The sequence below is a fragment of the Penicillium lagena genome, assembly GCF_028827675.1.
Source record: "Penicillium lagena strain IBT 129212 chromosome Unknown utg000001l_segment0_segment0, whole genome shotgun sequence".
NCBI classification, from domain to species: domain Eukaryota; kingdom Fungi; phylum Ascomycota; class Eurotiomycetes; order Eurotiales; family Aspergillaceae; genus Penicillium; species Penicillium lagena.
Window position 1 is genome coordinate 5,125,748 of NW_026623222.1, and position 17,147 is coordinate 5,142,894.

Consider the following 17,147-nt stretch of genomic DNA (forward strand, 5'->3'; position numbering starts at 1 on the left):
TCCGTTCCTCAAGAACAATCAGAAGACAACCATGCACGAGCTGCTGCTGTTCGCCTCGGTCCCGGTGCACCAGCGTCATGAGCTGCTCCAGCAGCTGGCCGGGCTGACGGCCATGCAGCCTCGCCATTGCCTGGAGCGCAGGTTGATCTTCAAGGCTTACCGCAAACCGGGCCTGGTCACGGTGCGCACCGGAGCCAGCCAGGATCTGCAATCGGCCGAGCTACAGCGCCTGAACAAGATGCTCAATGGGGGCATGTTCTACACCCAGGTGGTCGGCCCCGTCTCGGAGATGGACTTTGGCGGTGCCGGCGCTGCGCCGCCGGGCCCGGGCGACACGGTCATGACAGACACCACCGATGACGCCAATCCGCCCCCAGCAGACCAATATGACTATGCCCGTCAGCCGTGGCGTCTGGAGTTTCGTGATATCCCCGAGGCCGGGACGAGGTCCGCCGTCACGGCGCGGGTCATGTCTAGTGCGGCGCTGCCCCGGGGGGACATCGTACCACCGATGAATGCGTGGGGTTACAGGTGAGTCTGATGATCCACAACCCATCGTATGACATATGAGCTCATTTGTGGTTCACAGCTTTGTCACCGAATACGTCGTGGAAGGCGATGTTTTCATCCACAATGACATTGTCATTTTCTTGCACCGCGTACTGCACTACCCGACGATTGACCAGGAATATCGGGAGCCTCGGCGACAGTTGCCCGCATTCAAGGATATGGCCCCGCTGGAGAAGAGCGGCAGCTATGTGTTGCAGGCATCCATCACGGTCCAGGATGGCAGCAACCAGGAGACGATGAAGACGGCCTCACAGCATCTGTTTGGGCTGCGTGAGCAGCTTAAGTCGGCCGTGCGTCTGGAGCAGGCGGACCGTCTGTCCTTGGATACGAGGGCCAAATAGAGAGACCAGCTATACGCATGATGTGTGATATACCCGGAGACGAGAACTCCATCTGATAGAACTAAAATATTAACGACCTTAACGATTTTGTTGTACTCCCAAAGTGGTTATAGTAGTTGGGGGGCAGACCATGTGACTTCGTGACTTCCTCGCGCGTTATCATCGCGTCGCCCACCTCAATCTCCTTTCTCTCTCCACACCACCAACACCATCTCTCCCATGCCCGTTTAAGCTGGAATCCTCACACCACCCGCCACCACGATTCATCTCGCTCGAACTCTCAAGATGGCCGAGGGGGGAGTAAAGCGCGCCGCTTCCCCCACCCGGGCGATCTCGCCTCCACCAGTGCGACGCAAGGTTGAATCGACAGTGACCAGTGAGCAGAGCAGGCAGCGTGACAGCTAATAGGAGCTAACAAAACGTCTAGAGAAGTCGATGTCCTCTTTTTTCACTCCAACCTCACAGAAGAAGCCTGAGCCCATAATCTGGCGCATCGTTCGTAACAGTTTGGCCATCGGCAAGTACACACCAGATGGCAAGACTGCCCAACCACCGGCAGCAGGACAGCGAAAGATCGCTGCGTTCGATCTGGTCAGCATGGCCTACTTTTGTCTTGAAGGACAGGCTAACCGGATTGGTTGGGCATACAGGACTCGACTCTCATCACAACAAAGTCGGGGAACACATTCGCCAAATCGGCTACAGATTGGAAATGGTGGCACGCCTCTGTGCCGAGCCGTCTACAAGAACTCTACTCTGAGGGGTATTTTACCATTGTCCTATTATCAATCCTCCCGCTGATTTGTTTGTCGGTCCTAGATTCCAGGTCGTTGTGGTCTCAAACCAGAAAAAGATCAGCCTCAAGAAGGACCTGAAAAGCGGACACAGCGACTCGAAGAGTCTCGCGACGTTTAAGGAGAAAACGAGTGCTATCATGACTCAACTCGAACTGCCCTTGAGTGTCTACGCTGCTACAGAGAATGACGAGTACCGCAAGCCTCGTATGGGCATGTGGCGTGAGCTCCTGGACGATTATGATCTCGATGTTGCGGGTGTGGATTTGTCTGGGTCTGTGTTTGTTGGTGATGCTGCTGGACGACCTGGTGATCACTCTTCTACTGATCGGTAGGATCGTTTACGAGAAGTTTGTGGCTTGATGCTAATCTTGCCTAGTGGTTTCGCTGCGAATATCGGGATACCGTTCAAGACACCAGAGGAGTTCTTCCTTGAGCAAGCTCCGGACCCGTTGACTGAAGTCTTTGATCCGTCGTTATACACGAAGTCGAGTCCAGATCAACCCGGTACGGCTGATTGATTGCCCCTTCTTTCCTACCAAATAATATCCCATTGACAGCCAAACTAGTACCAAAACCGTTCTCTCGAAAACATTCTCTTGAGCTCGTCATCTTCTGTGGCAGTCCCGGTGCAGGGAAATCCACATTCTACTGGAACCACTTGGAGCCACTGGGCTACGAGCGTGTCAACCAGGATAAACTGGGAACCGTGCGTATGCCCCCAGGACTTTTTAGGCTCACAGGACTAAAAGCAATCAGCGTCCGAAATGCCTCAAGGTTGCCCGAGAGCATCTCGAAGCAAAGAAGTCCGTCGCAGTCGGTATGTTCTTTCCACGCTTCCCCGCCTACTTTTCAGCTAACAAAGTGTTCCTACAGACAACACAAACGCCGACATTGAAACAAGAGCCTACTGGACATCTCTAGCAAAGGAACTAAAAGTACCTATCCGCTGCGTGCAATTTATCTCCTCCCCTGAACTGTGCCGGCATAACAATGCAGTTCGAACAGCGAACAAGGAACTAGTTTGTCTCCCTTTCCCCTTTTTATTTATTTTATTTTATAAAAACTGACACCATTAGAATCCCGAATCCCGCACCTCCGTACCGGGAATTGCTTTCGGAAGCTTTGCGAGCCGGTTCAAGGAACCAACCCTCGACGAGGGATTCGAGGATATTATCCCCGTTCGGTTCCAGTTCCAAGGGAGTGAGGATGCACGAAAGGTGTGGAGTCAATACTGGATATAGCCTATGGCTGTGTCTCATGTGCTTGTGTTGAATTACCCGACTCGACACATGTCGACGTGGGTGTACGTGGCTGCATCTTCTTATGCTGCGCCGTTGCCTGAAACGCGATGGCGTTGCAGATATCCACGTCACGTCCTCCTGATTTGTATCATTTAGAGAAAGTAGGTGGTCCTACAATTACACATTTCCCACACCCGCCCCTTCGAGGACCTGACCAAGGGCCCAACTGGGGGGTGCAAGTATTTGAATATGAATAAACCGAGATAAGGTTGATTGAAATCAGTTCCACCATTCCATTCACGAAGACCCTCTACATTTCCCGTCGCAGCAAGCAAGGAGGATGTTATGATAATTCTGGAATGGATATTGGGTAACATCAAGTATAACCAGAAGAGCTCCAAGTCACTGTAGCTGGCTCCAAAAGGTGGCTGGGTCACCAGTCTGATACACCGAGGTACTCGATTCTTCGAACAGCCAGGGCCAAGGCCAATCTAGCGGAAATCCTTGATCGACCTGTCTACGATGATGGACTTCCCAATATTTCTCTGCAGAATCCTCACTTCCATCCACACTCTGATCTGCTATCATATTCAGGGCATGTGATGGCATAGTGTGAAGTGATGGTGCATTAGAAGGCCACAATGAGGTGTTGTTGATGTCAATTGCGTCCAGGTGTGGTGAAGAGGCCGTCGACGTTTCGGCCGCGTCCCCGCCTACTGTATACTCGAGCAGAGCTTCATCTCGACTTCCACTTGTTGTCAATTTCGCGCCTCGACGTAGCCGCTCTAGTTTGGCCCAGCGAAAATCGCGGAAATCGTACTCCGCCACGTCCTGGCCGATCAGGCGATATTCACTATAGATCATGTCAGCCCAGTCATACATTATCAGAGATTGCGATTGACAAACCTGTGGAAAACAGTAAAGTCGACTTGATTCACAAGATGCATGCAATCACATCGCAGGAGCCGGTGGACAGCCTCGATATGCTTGATTTTGTAAGCGCCCGAACTTCCATTGATATTCTCTACTTACCAGCTGCTTTACAAGTTCAGATCGAGCCCCCAGGTCCCGAATCACTGCCAGAAGGTGGGGAATTGCCTCCATAATCTCTGGTGCCATTATATCGATCGATCGGTCTATCTGGACCATACGGCGTGGCTCAAAAAGAAGGACTGTGGTGTTGTAGATTAGCACACTTGCGAAATACATGGGACGATTGATTCTTACTCTCTAGCGCAACGTATGCCTGTACCCCAATATGTGTATCAAAAGGAATGCCTGACTTTAGTCCCTCTGAGATTACCGCAGCGATAGGGAGAGCATGCGAGATCCTTTTTCTTCGGACTTGAGTCATAAGATTGGCTTTAGTTGGGTCACGCTGATAGATGTGCAGTGCAGCTCTTCCAATGATGATGAAAAGGTTATGACGAAGAACATGCAAGAGAATAAAGGTGATTAGTTGATCGCGGTGGATGAATATGTTGTCTGTGTTGAATTGAAAAGTTTTTGGCAAGGCCCTGACAAATTCTTCTACGTCAGCCTCAATTATAGCGAGCTCAGATATCATTTCTTCAACTGTCTGCTCCCGGTGCGAGGCACGAAAAGCAAAATGCAAAGCACGACGGCGTACTGCTGCAGTCCGAAGAAGGTATCCTGACATATCAAGAGGTGCTCGCTGAAAGTCGTCAGAGTTGATATTTGCAGTCACGTTAGTGTTGTGGAATAGTGGCTCTGTCACAATCGCCTGATTGCTTAGAAAGCTGGTCTGATCACAAGGAAGTTGAACACGATAAGACTTTTCGTCCACAACGTGGAACCCGTATCGGCCGGCTTCAAGCATTGTGTCGGCATAGAAAGTGCTCCATGCCACCCGGCGAAGGGCCTCGCCAGTAAGAAGGGGCGAAAGTCGTAGACTAGAAGGAAATTTCACCGGAAACGTCCGGTCGAATACATGCAAGGACATCATTTGCATCATTCTGGGGATATTAACATTCAGCAAGTAGTGGCAAGGCTCTATAGGTAGCAATTTAGTCCTTACCTCGTGCAGTTAGCTCCGAGAAGCCAGGCCGACGTGAAGTTCCCTCGATTCAGATCGTAATGCTGAGCTAGCAATAGTGTCTACTCAATCCATTAATTGCCCGTTGAATGGCAGGTGAAATAGGGCAGGTATCTCAAGAAACATACCATGAGTTGGATACCCCCAAAGCCTTGATAGATACGAGATACCGAGGCCAATGCTGCATCAGCCCATGCGTCTGCTCTCGCAAGGTTCTCCGGCGAAGGATCTGCGGCAAATCTACATATTAATGGTCAACAGAGATGTTTAACACGAAATTTGCTATGAATGCAACTTACCGCATTGCGCTCGCAATCATCATGAGGGTCAGTTCACGCGGTGCTTTGCCTTTGGCTAACAAGCGATTGAAATGTAGTTGATGAATGAAGGCGAAATATCCAAAATCTTGTATAATGTCAGCTAGATTGCTTTAGAGACCGATGAGGTAGGAATAAATACTCACAATGTACAGTCGAGAAATACAAATTTACCAACTTTTCCAGTTCTCTGCCCTTAGGCAGCTGTCCCAGAGACGCCGATTCCACATGTTGTGTCTGCGACGAAGCCTCTCCCGCTTCATCACTGTGGTCGGTAACATGCTGATGCCGCTCTCGTTCAAAACTGCTGATAGGCAAGGGTGACGTGAAAGGAGCTTGTGGTGTGCTTTCGCTCGGAAGAGGCAATGATGGGTATCCAGGCGATGCTAACTCAGCGGCGTTCTTTGATCTCACACAAGTTATACCCAGGTTCCTGCATTTCTCGCAAGCATCCCGCACGTCTCCAGTACATTTAAGCTAAAACAGATGATGGTTAGAGATCTCAAATTGCAAAGTGACCACTATAGAGGTACCTTTTTCTCTCTACAAGCGGCACATGCAGTTGAGTTAGGTCTTCTGGTGATTCTTGTTTGCTTATTGTCTGTCCCTGCCCAATCGCAGGTTCTCTTCCCCCTATGACATTGAGAACACACAGGTTTCTCCTCGTCGCATTTAATCTATCATGTGTCAAACTGTGATCCCCACGTCAAGCCGCCAGAACAATCTCACCCTTCTAGACCTGCACGTACGACACCCCGTCCGGGTTCGGTGGATCATCGTCCTGGCCATAATGCGGGGTTCTTGTAGTGCTGGATTGATTGTCTGCGCATCTTCGGGGGTTCCAGAATCATGAGGGTTCCCCGACCTGAGGAACGAAGAGGAAGAAGCGAACCGAGAACCGAGTTGAGGTAATTACCACAATTGATTTAAACAGAAAAGCCCCACATTACTAGGCGGGATCTTTGGGTCGATGTACGTAATAAGCAGTTCGCTCGGCGCGGCACAACCCTCGCTCGGAAAAGGTTGTATCATGCCCACCGTGAATTGCGCCTTATTCTGATGTCTCCACCACCAGCCTCTACTCACGTGAATTATGAATAATCTGCCCTCGTCGTGTAAACAGGGAGGTAATTGAGCTACGCAGTTTCCAACTCAGACAGCTCGAAGCCTCCTACCAAGGCGATTGAAGAACCGTATTACTAGTGGAAACCAGAAATCTCACTTCCGACATATCTATCATTCTAGCTTCTAAACAGTTATCAGTCTTATTCTAATTATCCCATCTCAACGACAAAAGGTCGGACATTCTCCTTGCCGAGCACCCATCCAGGACTTTTGCAATTCCACCTCATCCTCCCATAGCTCGGGTGCCTCACCGACGTCCAATCCTGGGTCCATAGCTGCCTTTCCCCATACAACTCCACACTCAACGACATACTCATCCCAGCAGGCTAGAAGCTCTTCCAGCTTCTGTGGCATATCCTGAGCCACGTTTTTCGTTTCTCCGGGATCATCAGCCACGTTAAATAGCTCCCACCCTTCGTCTCCCACTCCAGCTCCCCCATGGCTTTTTTCGATATGAACAATCTTCCAGTTCCCCTTTCGTAGTGCGCCCCGAGCAAAAAGTTCCCAGCCAATGGGCTCTGATGAAGAGTGGATGTACCACGTCTCATCATCTTCGACTTTCTTTCCTTGACTGAACAATGGTACCCATGACTTGCCACGTATAGCATGAACATCCTTCCCCCGGAATGTGGTCATTTTCCGTGTCGTAGTGCCTTTGGCGGAGGCAAGGGGTAAAGGCAATCCAACCAACTCCAGAAATGTAGGGACGAAGTCCATGACAGTTGTGAAAGAACGACTGAACGAACCTAATGAATAAGACGGATGGAAAGTATCGGCAGGTGGTTTAACGATGCACGGAACGAGGATGCCTCCTTGGGAGGGAAAACATTTAAACAGTCTCGATGGCGCTGTCGACGCCTGGGCCCAAAGCGGTCCGAGCCTATTGTTGCAACGTTAGCTTTAGTCTGGAGGGCAGTTGGTTAGCGGTATTGTAGGAAGTGTACCAGGTGAATGAGTTCCAGGAGCCAATATTTTCGTACGAGTTGTCATAGTACTGGTGAATGGCGCGTATTATGTTGTTTCCCATGACCGCTGCAAAATGAAGATTAGTCCGAGTATTAATCTCCTGTTAGCTGTAACTCACGAGCGGCTTCCATTCTAGATGCCAAGTTCACAATATCAGCAAAACCCTAAGAGGATTGATTCAAATTACTCACGCAGCTCCCTCTGCCCCATTGTCACTCATGAAAACGATCAAAGTATTGTCGTATTCCCCAGTCTTCTTCAAGTATTCGACCACCTTGCCGACGTTCTCATCTATCGTCTCCAACATACCCGCATATGCCTCCATCGCTCGACTAGACAACTTCTTCTCTTCTGTTGTAAGTTCGTCCCACTCTCCAACACCCTGTGTAGTTGTCTCGACTTGATGTGGTACGACGGATCTGTCGATTATGCCCATCTCAGCAAGTTTGTGCAGGCGTCGTTCCCGCAAGGCATATGGGCCATCGTCGTACATTCCCTTGTACCTGGGATTCAGAATTTAGTCAACGCAATAGCAAAGTGACTCTAGATGTAAATGAGTCTTACTTATCGCGCTTTTCTTTAGAGCATTGAAGGGGCCAATGGGGGGCGGTATACGGCAAGAACCCAAAGAATGGCTTTGATCTGTCATCCTCCGATCGTTCCTCGAAGTACTGGATGAGTTGGTTGGTGTAGTAGTCCGTTGAATAGAAGCCTTTGGGATCTTCTGTCTTGTTGGGTTGACTATCAGGATCCATCGTTAGCACATATAGCGCCCGCATTCTGCAGCAAGAACCCACATGTCCACTTTGGCCCCATTCTCAGCGTGAATTGGCGAGCCACCAACCGGAAAGCGCTCCTGCACTGGTTCCCAACCGTAATGGTTGCAACAACCTGGAAGCATGGCAAATGCCTTTTGAAAGCCACGCTCCCAAGGTCCTTGACTGGCCCGTAGTCCTAGGTGCCACTGCTTTTGTCAGTCACTGTGCTCAGAACGTAGAAAAGTAAGAGCGAGAACGGCAGCAGATGTACCTTTCCAGACATGGCGGTAAAGTACCCATTGTCCCCCAAGATCTCAGGCAATGTTGCCACATGGTCGTTCAGGTACCCTTCGTATCCCGCTTTACCTGCCCAGCGCTTTGCTCCCTTCTCATTTTGTTTGTATTCTATGAGCACGCCCAACCCACCAAGATGCGCATCGGTTCCGCTAAGTAGCATTGCGCGCGTGGGCGAACAGGCCGCGGCGGCATGGTGGTTGAGCATTCGAATGCCCTCACCAGCCAATCGATCAATGTTGGGCGTATGGATCTCGGAGCCATAACAACCCACATCGGAGAACCCCTACAGACAATATATGTTAGCTTGGTATGCGTATGGAGACAAAAGAGAACTTGCCAGGTCGTCGGCGAGGATGAAGAGAAAATTAGGACGCTTGCGCGTCCCACTGGGAATATTACCCATGCTGCTCGGAGGACTTTCAAATGGTAGAGGTTGTATGAAAAGAAGAGAAGGTGTGGTTCAGCTATTCAAAAGGTTCGGGCGAAAGACAGGCGCACGACACTTGAAATATCTGCTACATGAAATGACCGAGCTTTCCAAGTGGCATGTTCTGAAATGTCCGGTCTGCTACATATTTCGGAGTAGCCAAGCGATAGTGGAGACTCGCTCGGAACCCTCCATCATCATTCATTATTTACTTCCGAGCGAGGGCCTCGGCAAAGGTTCCAGACCGACCTTTGTGCTCAGACGAGATTTGACCATACGACCCTTGAGATGGAGAGAGACATAAGGAACGAATAGACTTATTTGTCTATCTAAGCAAGAGAAGGATAGAAAGAGCTCATGGGGTATGGGCCGCTGGATACTGGACGCCTCCACGCTGTGCTTTACACTCTATTCCTTTTACCTCAGTCCGCTTCCTTGACTTCAGCGTTGCGAGTTGAACTGAAGCATGACAACTTCGGAAGCCGCAATTGTGATTGATGTGTCCTCGAGTGTTGCCTCAACAACTTTACCAGAAGGTGCACCATTGTCAGTCTCAAATGACTGGCCGGCCCATGAACTAGCCAATTTACGAGTATTTAGCTTCTGTCTCCAGTGAACCAGGGGAAATAGGATCAACTCACATGCCCTCGGTGGCTGTAGTGTAAGGAATGTTCAGACGCTTGATGGTGGTACATCCTCCCATGAACACACCGCTCAGTGTGACATTCAAAGCAGGTCTGGTTGTATCATGCTGCCCGAAAGTATTGGAGTTGATGAGTGCTACCCTGATCAGCTCGCCGTTCTCCCACACACCATACGACGCTATGGCGACATTCGAGTTCTCGATCTCAGCCACTTTGGCCTTCCCTGTCTTGCCAATCATCTCATCCACGACAAGGAGACCGTTATACATTGGCATTATATGGGGGCGATCAATCCCAGTGCCATTGGTGAATCCCCACCCGGGCTGGAAGACGGAGAAAAGCCGGTTAGGCGTGCTGTGTAGATATACTCTCTGGACGCCTATCGAAGCGGCCTTGAGCATGTAGTCAACGGTCCAAATTGCTGATTCTCCCGTGTTAGATAGACCAAAAATTGCTTCTCTATATATCCAAGAGGAATATCAGTCAACTATGGCCCTGGTAGATGATACGAAGGGGTGCATACACAGCATAAGTATTGGCTTCTCCCTATAGATCATTACATAGATTAGCCACACAGCACATGTATTTTTCGAGAAGGGAGACACTTGATTACCAAGTAGTATGTTTTTTTGTAGCTCTGCGTATTCAGCATTCCATTATAAACCGTAGAGAGGTTACCTCGAATAGACGATTTGTTCATCAAGGTCCCAGGGGCTGGGCCTCCAGGAATTGCGCCAAGGCTCATTTCACCAGAGTACTGATGCTCATCAAGGACATGATTGGCATGGGAAATCTCGTGGTTGTCCAAGATACCTGCTTCGAGCGTCCCCGTCAGGTCAAACCCTCCATCGGAGAGAACCTCGGACCCAATCCAGAAAGTGGGTAGGCCTTCATAGCCCATTTTTATGTTCCGTAGAGCCGCCTGAGCAAGAAGCTTCCAGTGTGCTACATATTGCGCCGCGGTAGGAAAGTAGAAGTTCGGCTCATTGCCGACTTGGATAAACTTGAGGGTCACGTCCTTTGTAAGATGAGCACGTGAGCCCTGGAAAGCCTCTGCCAGCATTTTTGCCTGGCTGGCAACTTCAGACTGGTCGTATAGGTTAAGACCAAAGGTGAATTCAGTCCCGGCAGGGAGATTGCCCGCAAGGACATACCAGTCCCTACCAATGGTGGTATTGGCACGGTTGATGAAAGGCCCGTAGATTTCCTCCAGCTGGCTAGAGTTCCATAACTGAAACGAAGTATCAACATAGGCAGTATTTTCGCTCGTACCTGTTATATGCTAGAAATTAGAGACAGATATGTGATATGGTACCGTAGAACTGATGGACTCACCCCCGACACGCACCGCCGGCGTTTTTCCCGTTCTCTGGCCTAGGTTGCTCAACAGTTGGTTCACATAATGATTTGGCTGGCCTGTCGCATTTCCCGCATAAGTGGGCCAGAATTGAAACTCTAGCGAAAAGGATGCCAGGGCCGGATCCACTAGTTTGGCAAAAGGCGGCTCTGAGCTGGGCACTGTGATAGCGATATGATCCGTGATATTGACATTACTGGCCGCAATAGCCAAGTCAATGAGAACAATAAGTGCGCTGAGGACCTTCATGGCTGCGACTTCTTCTGATGGGGTCGTCGAATTTAAGTATTCAGGTATCTGAGTGTGTGTGAGTGTCAACATGTAACCGAATGAACTTGAAGGCACTTACCACTCCGTCGATTTGGATGTGTGACTGGATCTTTCTGGCTCGCCTTTTTGTGAATTGCGGGGAAGTTTTTATCTTCTCATGGAGTTCCCGTTGATCATATATTCACAATGAACAATTCCGAGCGAGATGATGCTATACCGCGGACCTGGAGCATACTGTCATCCTACAAATCGGTTGGTCCGCAGATTAGAATGGTGGAGCCTCTCGCTCGGAGCGGTCGAATAAATCTCGCTCGGAGCGCCTCCCCACAAACCTTGAACATGATCTTGCCCCAATTTCCGAGAATCGACATATCGTGAGAGGATGAGATGATCAATCAATTGGAGTATAAACGCAAAGGTAGGCGCGCATCTTCTTCAATATGTTGCATCATCCCATCGTGATTCTCATCGTCACGTTGCCATACTCCTCTCATCACCAAATAACTTGACCACCGCCTGGAGGCCCTGAGACACGATGGCCAACAAGAGTTCCGCGTCGCGGTCTTTGGTTACTCCTATGCTGCTCTTCTCCTGCTTCTGTCTGCTCGTGGGGGATATGCTGTTTGGCTATGACACGGGCAGTTTTGGTGGCATCCTAGCCAATCCCGTGAGTTTGTCCTTCTTGCTTGCTTGAAGTTCCCTTCACCGAGTACTTGTCCATTTATTAAAACTTATGGCTATACCTAGGGCTTTCTAAAGCAGTTTGGCGAGTATGATCCCAGCACTCGGAGCTATGCCCTCGACTCTGTCCACACATCGCTCATCTCGTCGCTCGCTTTTATCGGAAAGTTTCTCGGGTGTTTCATCGCCGGCCCAGCTATTGAGAGATTTGGTCACCGTGTGGTTTTCTTCGGTCTCTCCATCATTTCGTTCATCGGCATTATCGGTATGTTCCTTGGCTCCCTCTCCGTAGTTGCTGGCTTACCCCCTTCTCCGTAGTTGAGATAACTGCTGCAGGCACCGGCGAAGGCTCCGGGCGTTTTGCACAGTTTGTCATTGGTCGAATCATTGTCTATATCTCGGTTGGTCTTGTTGAAGTAGATGTGACGTGAGTTCATATTACTTTTTTCAGACGATAAACCTGACATATCTACTATCTCAGCACATATCAAGCAGAGATTGTTCCGGCGTCTTTCCGCGGTCTCGTCGTGGTTTCCCTGCAACTCTTTCTGAATGCTGGGAATGTGCTTGCCACTGGCGTTAACAAAGGCTTCTCTACAAGCACAGATTCTGTTGGATGGAGGACTGTCACGGGTATCCAGCTCATCTTTCCGGCCCGTAAGTACCGTCCCAATGCCTGCCAAACTATGCCCCCTGATCGAGGAAAAACAGCTAAGCTCGCATTTTCTAGTCATTATATTCTTTACATTCTTTATCCCTAACTCCCCTCGCTGGCTCCTCTCCAAAGACCGTGAGGATGAAGCCATCGTTGCCCTCCGCCGCATCAGACCAAAAGCCGATGCCACTGAAGGTATTTGCGAAGCAGAGATCCAGGCTATCAAAGAGGCTCTTCAAGAACACGTCCGCAAAGGCCCCTGGCTCGATGTCCTGCGCGGCCACAATTTTCGTCGAACGATGCTTGTCATAGTTTATTACTTTTTCCAACAGGTGAATGGCTACCGTGGCGTCAAGCTCAAGCTCCGCTGGATGACCAATAGTCTAACCTTCATATAATACCACAGACCACTGGCCAAGCTTTCGTCTCTACCTACCAAACGACATTCTATAAACAAAACGGATACGCCGCCAAAGCCTTCATCTACCCCGTCATTAACAGCTGTCTTGGCTTCGTCGCTGTCCTTCCAGCCATGTACATGGTCGACAAGCTCGGGTGAGTCGAAAGGAATAGTTGTACTTTAACTCATTTCAACTGACCTATATCCCCATAGTCGTCGAAAAACTCTCTTTATCACCTTCTTCCTCCAGGGCTTATTTATGTTTCTGTTGGCCGGTATCGGCGAGATGGCATACAAGTCGTCTACTGAGAGTAACACCGTTGTGGCTGCATTTATGCTCTACTACATTAGTTACAATGTGAGTATTCAACCGAAGCATACAGAGAAAAGCATTAAAGTCCTAATATGCTTCTTTTCTTTCTTCTCTAGTTGGGAGGCGCCTCTATTCCCTACCTACTTGGCACTGAGATTCCTAATGCCGCTATACGTGAGAAGACACAGTCCTTGGGGACTTCGTGGAATGTCCTGTGGGCCTTTGTGACCAACTTCGTCATCCCATACATCATCGACAATATCCACTTTCAGGTTGGATGGGTGTTTGGCAGCATCTCAGTACTGGCCTTTTTCTTCACCTTCTTCTTCCTCCCAGAGACCAAGGTGAGATTTCTTTTTCCCGGGTTATGCCCACAATTGTAAAAGTTTCAAGCTGACACGGCATGACTTGTCTAGGATCGCGCGCTTGAGGAAATTGACGCCATCTTTGAAGTCAGGTTTAACCCTTTCAGCCCTGTTGACATCCCATATTCCGGGGCCGAGCTTGGTGTTGGCCGCCTTGAAGGAGAGAAGATTTGTGGATCTGGTTCAAACAATATTGATGACTATAACGGCGGCAAGCAAGTTGTTACTCATGTCTGAGTGAATGCAATTATTTACAGCAGGATCTATGCATTCACTGTACACTTGGACCACGACTCCTATACATTCCTTCATCTACTATATACTAAGCACCGCCCTGGACGATGACCGTAAATGGAAGGCGAGGGTTATCTCACTAACAGTTCTGTGCACATCCCATATTTGAAGAGGAATGAACTGAGCATATTTTGTAGAACAGCTATATTATTATCCACATCATCGGGTATAAACCAGATATATACAGACAGACAGTAGATAAATCAGTAATTCTTTTATTTTTTTTTTTTTTTGCTCTTGAATAATGAAACATGAACGAAGATAGCAGGTCTGGTCTATGAAATACAGATGATAGAAGTACCTAGAAATGGTACGGGGTATCGTGCACAAAGGAGAGGACAGTCTTGCTGCCTTGGGGCGGCAAGACCAACAAAGAAAGAAACGAAGAATACAATGACTCATGAAGGATGAGAAAGACCAATGAAAGGCATGATCCGGCGCCGAGAGCAGTAGTCGGGCAACGAAATCGTGAGTGAGTCGTAAGAGTCATTAGAAATGAGGGACCAGTAGGCATTAGTGTCGTGGCAAAAACCAAAAGCCAAATAAAAGTGTCCGAAAAGGCAAATCAAGAGGTGTATGGATCGGAACGCCGCGCTGAATAATAAAAGGAAGGCGGTCTATTGTCATTAATATCGTTGAAGATGGGTGTTGGTGTTTCGAGACGAGAGAACAGATTTTATGGCCGGGAGACCAGGCCCTGGAAGAACTTGAAGAAAGTCCGCTTCTTTAGAGCCCCACAAGAGACCTCGTTCGGCGACGCGACGGTCATTGGACCGACGATGTCCTCGTCGCCCATTTCGGGGAATTTGTCGTCGTCGTGCAGACGAGGGATGCGGACCTGCTCGCACGGGTGCATGTTCGACTGAGTCAGTGTCAAGGCGACGCCGTCCAGCGAACCGAGCATGCTCAGCATTTCTTCGTGCTGATTTCTCCATTGGCGGCTGATGGACTCCCATTTCTCCTCGGTGAGCCTGTAGATGTTCGACGTCATGCCGTAGTGCTCCCCTGTGCGGACGAGATGTTTTGCGAAGTTACACCGGGCGAGATCCCAGTCTGCACGCAGCTGCTGGAACGTGTCGATGTCGCAGGTGGTGGGTACGTAGGGTTCCGGTTGAATGGTGAAGTTGGCATGGCCCAATTTGTTGGCCCATTCGTCGTTCGGGTCGGACATGATGAAGGGCGTGGGTTCGCCCGAGATTGTCCGGACGGTGCTGGCTCGCGGCCGGCTGAATGACGCGACAGATGGTTTTGAGGACAGCGGTGGCGAGGGGATGCCCGCGACGCCCATGATACGCGGATCGGAGGTCACACTGTAGGAAGTGGACTCGCTGACATCTGCGACGGAGGGGGACTGGAGCGGCGACTGCACCCGGGAAGCAGTGACACTGGTGGGATCGTCGCCCATGAAAGGCGGGAGAAGTGGCGTCGTCGCCTGGAGGGTGTCATTATCGTCCTCACCGAAACTATTGGCGCGCGTGATATCGATCGGTCGCACGGCAGAATCACTGACGCGCTCCTCAAAGATCGTCCGCGCGGGCGATGGCGGGATCTGCGAATCGAGCCGGCCCACGAAGCTAACGGGACTCATGAGCGGGCTGGCGAGGGCGGAGGAGGCCGCAGAGTTGGCGTGCGACTGGAGATCTTCGATAAAACCGTCTTCGATGTTACCCGAGGCGTGTTTGGACTTCCAGCGCGTGGACATGGTCGAGATGTGCGAGCTGATGCGCGACACGCCCTTCATGGAGGAGTCGGAGCAGCGCTTTTTCGGCGAGTGAGACAGGTCCACACCCGTGTCACTGAGATCGTAGCTATCGGTTGTGTCAATAGGATAGAAGCATGGCTCGTCCATAGGCATGCTATGGTCGAAATGTTCTGTCGCGGCAGTAGTTGTTAGTACGGAATGCAAAATGCTTGAATGGTTGATACATACCAAAATATTGGTCTTCCAGCTCTGACGACTGACGAGGCCAGGGCTCTTCCTTGACCCCAGACAACTGGGTCCGGCTGGGGCTCTCCATTGAGCTGCCCAGACCGGAGACGAGTGAAGAGACGGAACTAGAGATGCGCAAATGGCCGGGGGCAGAGAAAAGGGAGAGAGCAGGCGACGCAGGCGCAGACGAGTCGACGGTCAGCGGCGACTGCGGTAGGCGGGGTATTGTCGGAGACGACGAATCGCCATCGATGTGAGACAGTTGTTTCAACATGGCCAGAGAATGTCTCTCGAGCGGGTTGGAAGAGAAGGGGAGGTCTTCCGGAGGGAAGGAAGGAATGCAATCAGGGTGCTCAAGATGAGAAAGGCATGGCCAGTTGTTTATCCGTTGCGAAATAGACGTGGCGGTGTGATGGGATGGCGAAAGAGACAGAGCAGGAGAGAGACGTGGACCAAACAGCCATCGACCAGCTAGCTTGGGCAGACACGGGGTGGACAAACGAAGTCAGAGGGCTGGTTGGGTGTGACAGGTGAAAGAAGGACGAAGAGGAGGATGGAGACAGAGAAAGCAAGAGCCCAGACTCGAATCCTTTGTTTGAAACCACTCCGATCGCGCCCCGAAAAAGAAAATTCGACTCCGCCCGTTCCGTTGGTTGACCGTCGACGCAGACCCACGGGTGGCCATTTTCCGTATCCCTTCCATTCGTTCCATTCGCTTCGATTCTTGAGTTGCGGGCTGCCGCCGTCTACAGGGTGCTGTAGGTCGGCACTGTCGCTGAGGATTGCAACGGCAACACAGCATCGTGTCCCCCGATCATCCCCAATACAGCCATCGCAAACCAAATCGATGTGTGTGCGATCGGCGGCATCTAGAACGTCCGTGGAGCCGCAGCCGAACGCTTATGATGTGATGCGGATCCACTAGCTTCAACAATCATTATTCTTCTACTGCTTCTTTCTTTCCGTCCGCTGTACAGAACCTTCCGTACCCCCTGTATTGATCCGATGTCTGTTGCCGATGAGGCTGGGTGGTGCAGCCCGAGGTTTTAGTGAGGGTTGCACCGATAAGGGTTCTGGCTGCTCTGTCAGGAATAGAGTTCTCGGCAACATTTAGTATTTCACGGAGGACCCCGACGAGGGTGGTGTATCTCTGGTCGACCATGACGCACCAGGGTCTCGCTATCTAACGTCACATCCACATGGCTAGTCTGGATCCTGGGATCCAACGCGGTCGGCGATTCGGGGAGGAAGCAAAGGGCGTAGACTGATTGGAGGACGCCGGTGGAGGCGAGTGAACCACCGCGGCCAGGGCTATGGTACATCCCGACGGGAAGGATAGACCT

The 17,147-nt window shown here is 50.5% G+C and overlaps 7 protein-coding genes across 7 annotated transcripts; 3 read left to right on the forward strand and 4 right to left on the reverse strand.

Annotated features, from left to right (window-relative positions):
- Positions 1-31: 31 nt before the first annotated feature.
- Positions 32-911, forward strand: N7510_002262 (mediator of RNA polymerase II transcription subunit 18; the record flags this gene model as incomplete). The annotated part of the gene is made up of 2 exons (XM_056974189.1): positions 32-531; positions 590-911. The coding sequence occupies 2 exons, from the start codon at positions 32-34 to the stop codon at positions 909-911; spliced, it is 822 nt and encodes a 273-aa protein (XP_056839306.1).
- Positions 912-1,196: 285 nt separating this feature from the next.
- Positions 1,197-2,949, forward strand: N7510_002263 (putative DNA 3'-phosphatase Tpp1; the record flags this gene model as incomplete). Its single annotated transcript, XM_056974190.1, has 9 exons — positions 1,197-1,287; positions 1,339-1,502; positions 1,562-1,674; positions 1,731-2,036; positions 2,085-2,212; positions 2,266-2,414; positions 2,465-2,525; positions 2,582-2,727; positions 2,785-2,949. The coding sequence occupies 9 exons, from the start codon at positions 1,197-1,199 to the stop codon at positions 2,947-2,949; spliced, it is 1,323 nt and encodes a 440-aa protein (XP_056839307.1).
- Position 2,950: 1 nt separating this feature from the next.
- Positions 2,951-5,324, reverse strand: N7510_002264 (fungal specific transcription factor domain-containing protein; the record flags this gene model as incomplete). Its single annotated transcript, XM_056974191.1, has 8 exons — positions 2,951-3,087; positions 3,510-3,802; positions 3,856-3,935; positions 3,982-4,121; positions 4,177-4,925; positions 4,988-5,067; positions 5,134-5,245; positions 5,305-5,324. The coding sequence occupies 8 exons, from the start codon at positions 5,322-5,324 to the stop codon at positions 2,951-2,953; spliced, it is 1,611 nt and encodes a 536-aa protein (XP_056839308.1).
- A 1,282-nt stretch (positions 5,325-6,606) lies between these two features.
- On the reverse strand, positions 6,607-11,145 carry N7510_002265 (uncharacterized protein; the record flags this gene model as incomplete). Its single annotated transcript, XM_056974192.1, has 12 exons — positions 6,607-7,327; positions 7,392-7,479; positions 7,532-7,545; positions 7,605-7,916; positions 7,978-8,154; positions 8,211-8,380; positions 8,443-8,751; positions 9,367-9,472; positions 9,537-9,998; positions 10,063-10,085; positions 10,153-10,811; positions 10,875-11,145. 12 exons carry the CDS (start codon positions 11,143-11,145, stop codon positions 6,607-6,609), a joined length of 3,312 nt encoding a protein of 1,103 aa, XP_056839309.1.
- A 556-nt stretch (positions 11,146-11,701) lies between these two features.
- On the forward strand, positions 11,702-13,817 carry N7510_002266 (sugar porter family MFS transporter; the record flags this gene model as incomplete). Its single annotated transcript, XM_056974193.1, has 9 exons — positions 11,702-11,833; positions 11,914-12,112; positions 12,166-12,274; positions 12,329-12,504; positions 12,578-12,834; positions 12,909-13,057; positions 13,116-13,260; positions 13,332-13,559; positions 13,632-13,817. 9 exons carry the CDS (start codon positions 11,702-11,704, stop codon positions 13,815-13,817), a joined length of 1,581 nt encoding a protein of 526 aa, XP_056839310.1.
- A 733-nt stretch (positions 13,818-14,550) lies between these two features.
- On the reverse strand, positions 14,551-16,078 carry N7510_002267 (uncharacterized protein; the record flags this gene model as incomplete). The annotated part of the gene is made up of 2 exons (XM_056974194.1): positions 14,551-15,746; positions 15,805-16,078. 2 exons carry the CDS (start codon positions 16,076-16,078, stop codon positions 14,551-14,553), a joined length of 1,470 nt encoding a protein of 489 aa, XP_056839311.1.
- Positions 16,079-16,922: 844 nt separating this feature from the next.
- Positions 16,923-17,126, reverse strand: N7510_002268 (uncharacterized protein; the record flags this gene model as incomplete). Its single annotated transcript, XM_056974195.1, has 1 exon — positions 16,923-17,126. The coding sequence occupies one exon, from the start codon at positions 17,124-17,126 to the stop codon at positions 16,923-16,925; it is 204 nt and encodes a 67-aa protein (XP_056839312.1).
- Between the last annotated feature and the right edge of the window lie 21 nt (positions 17,127-17,147).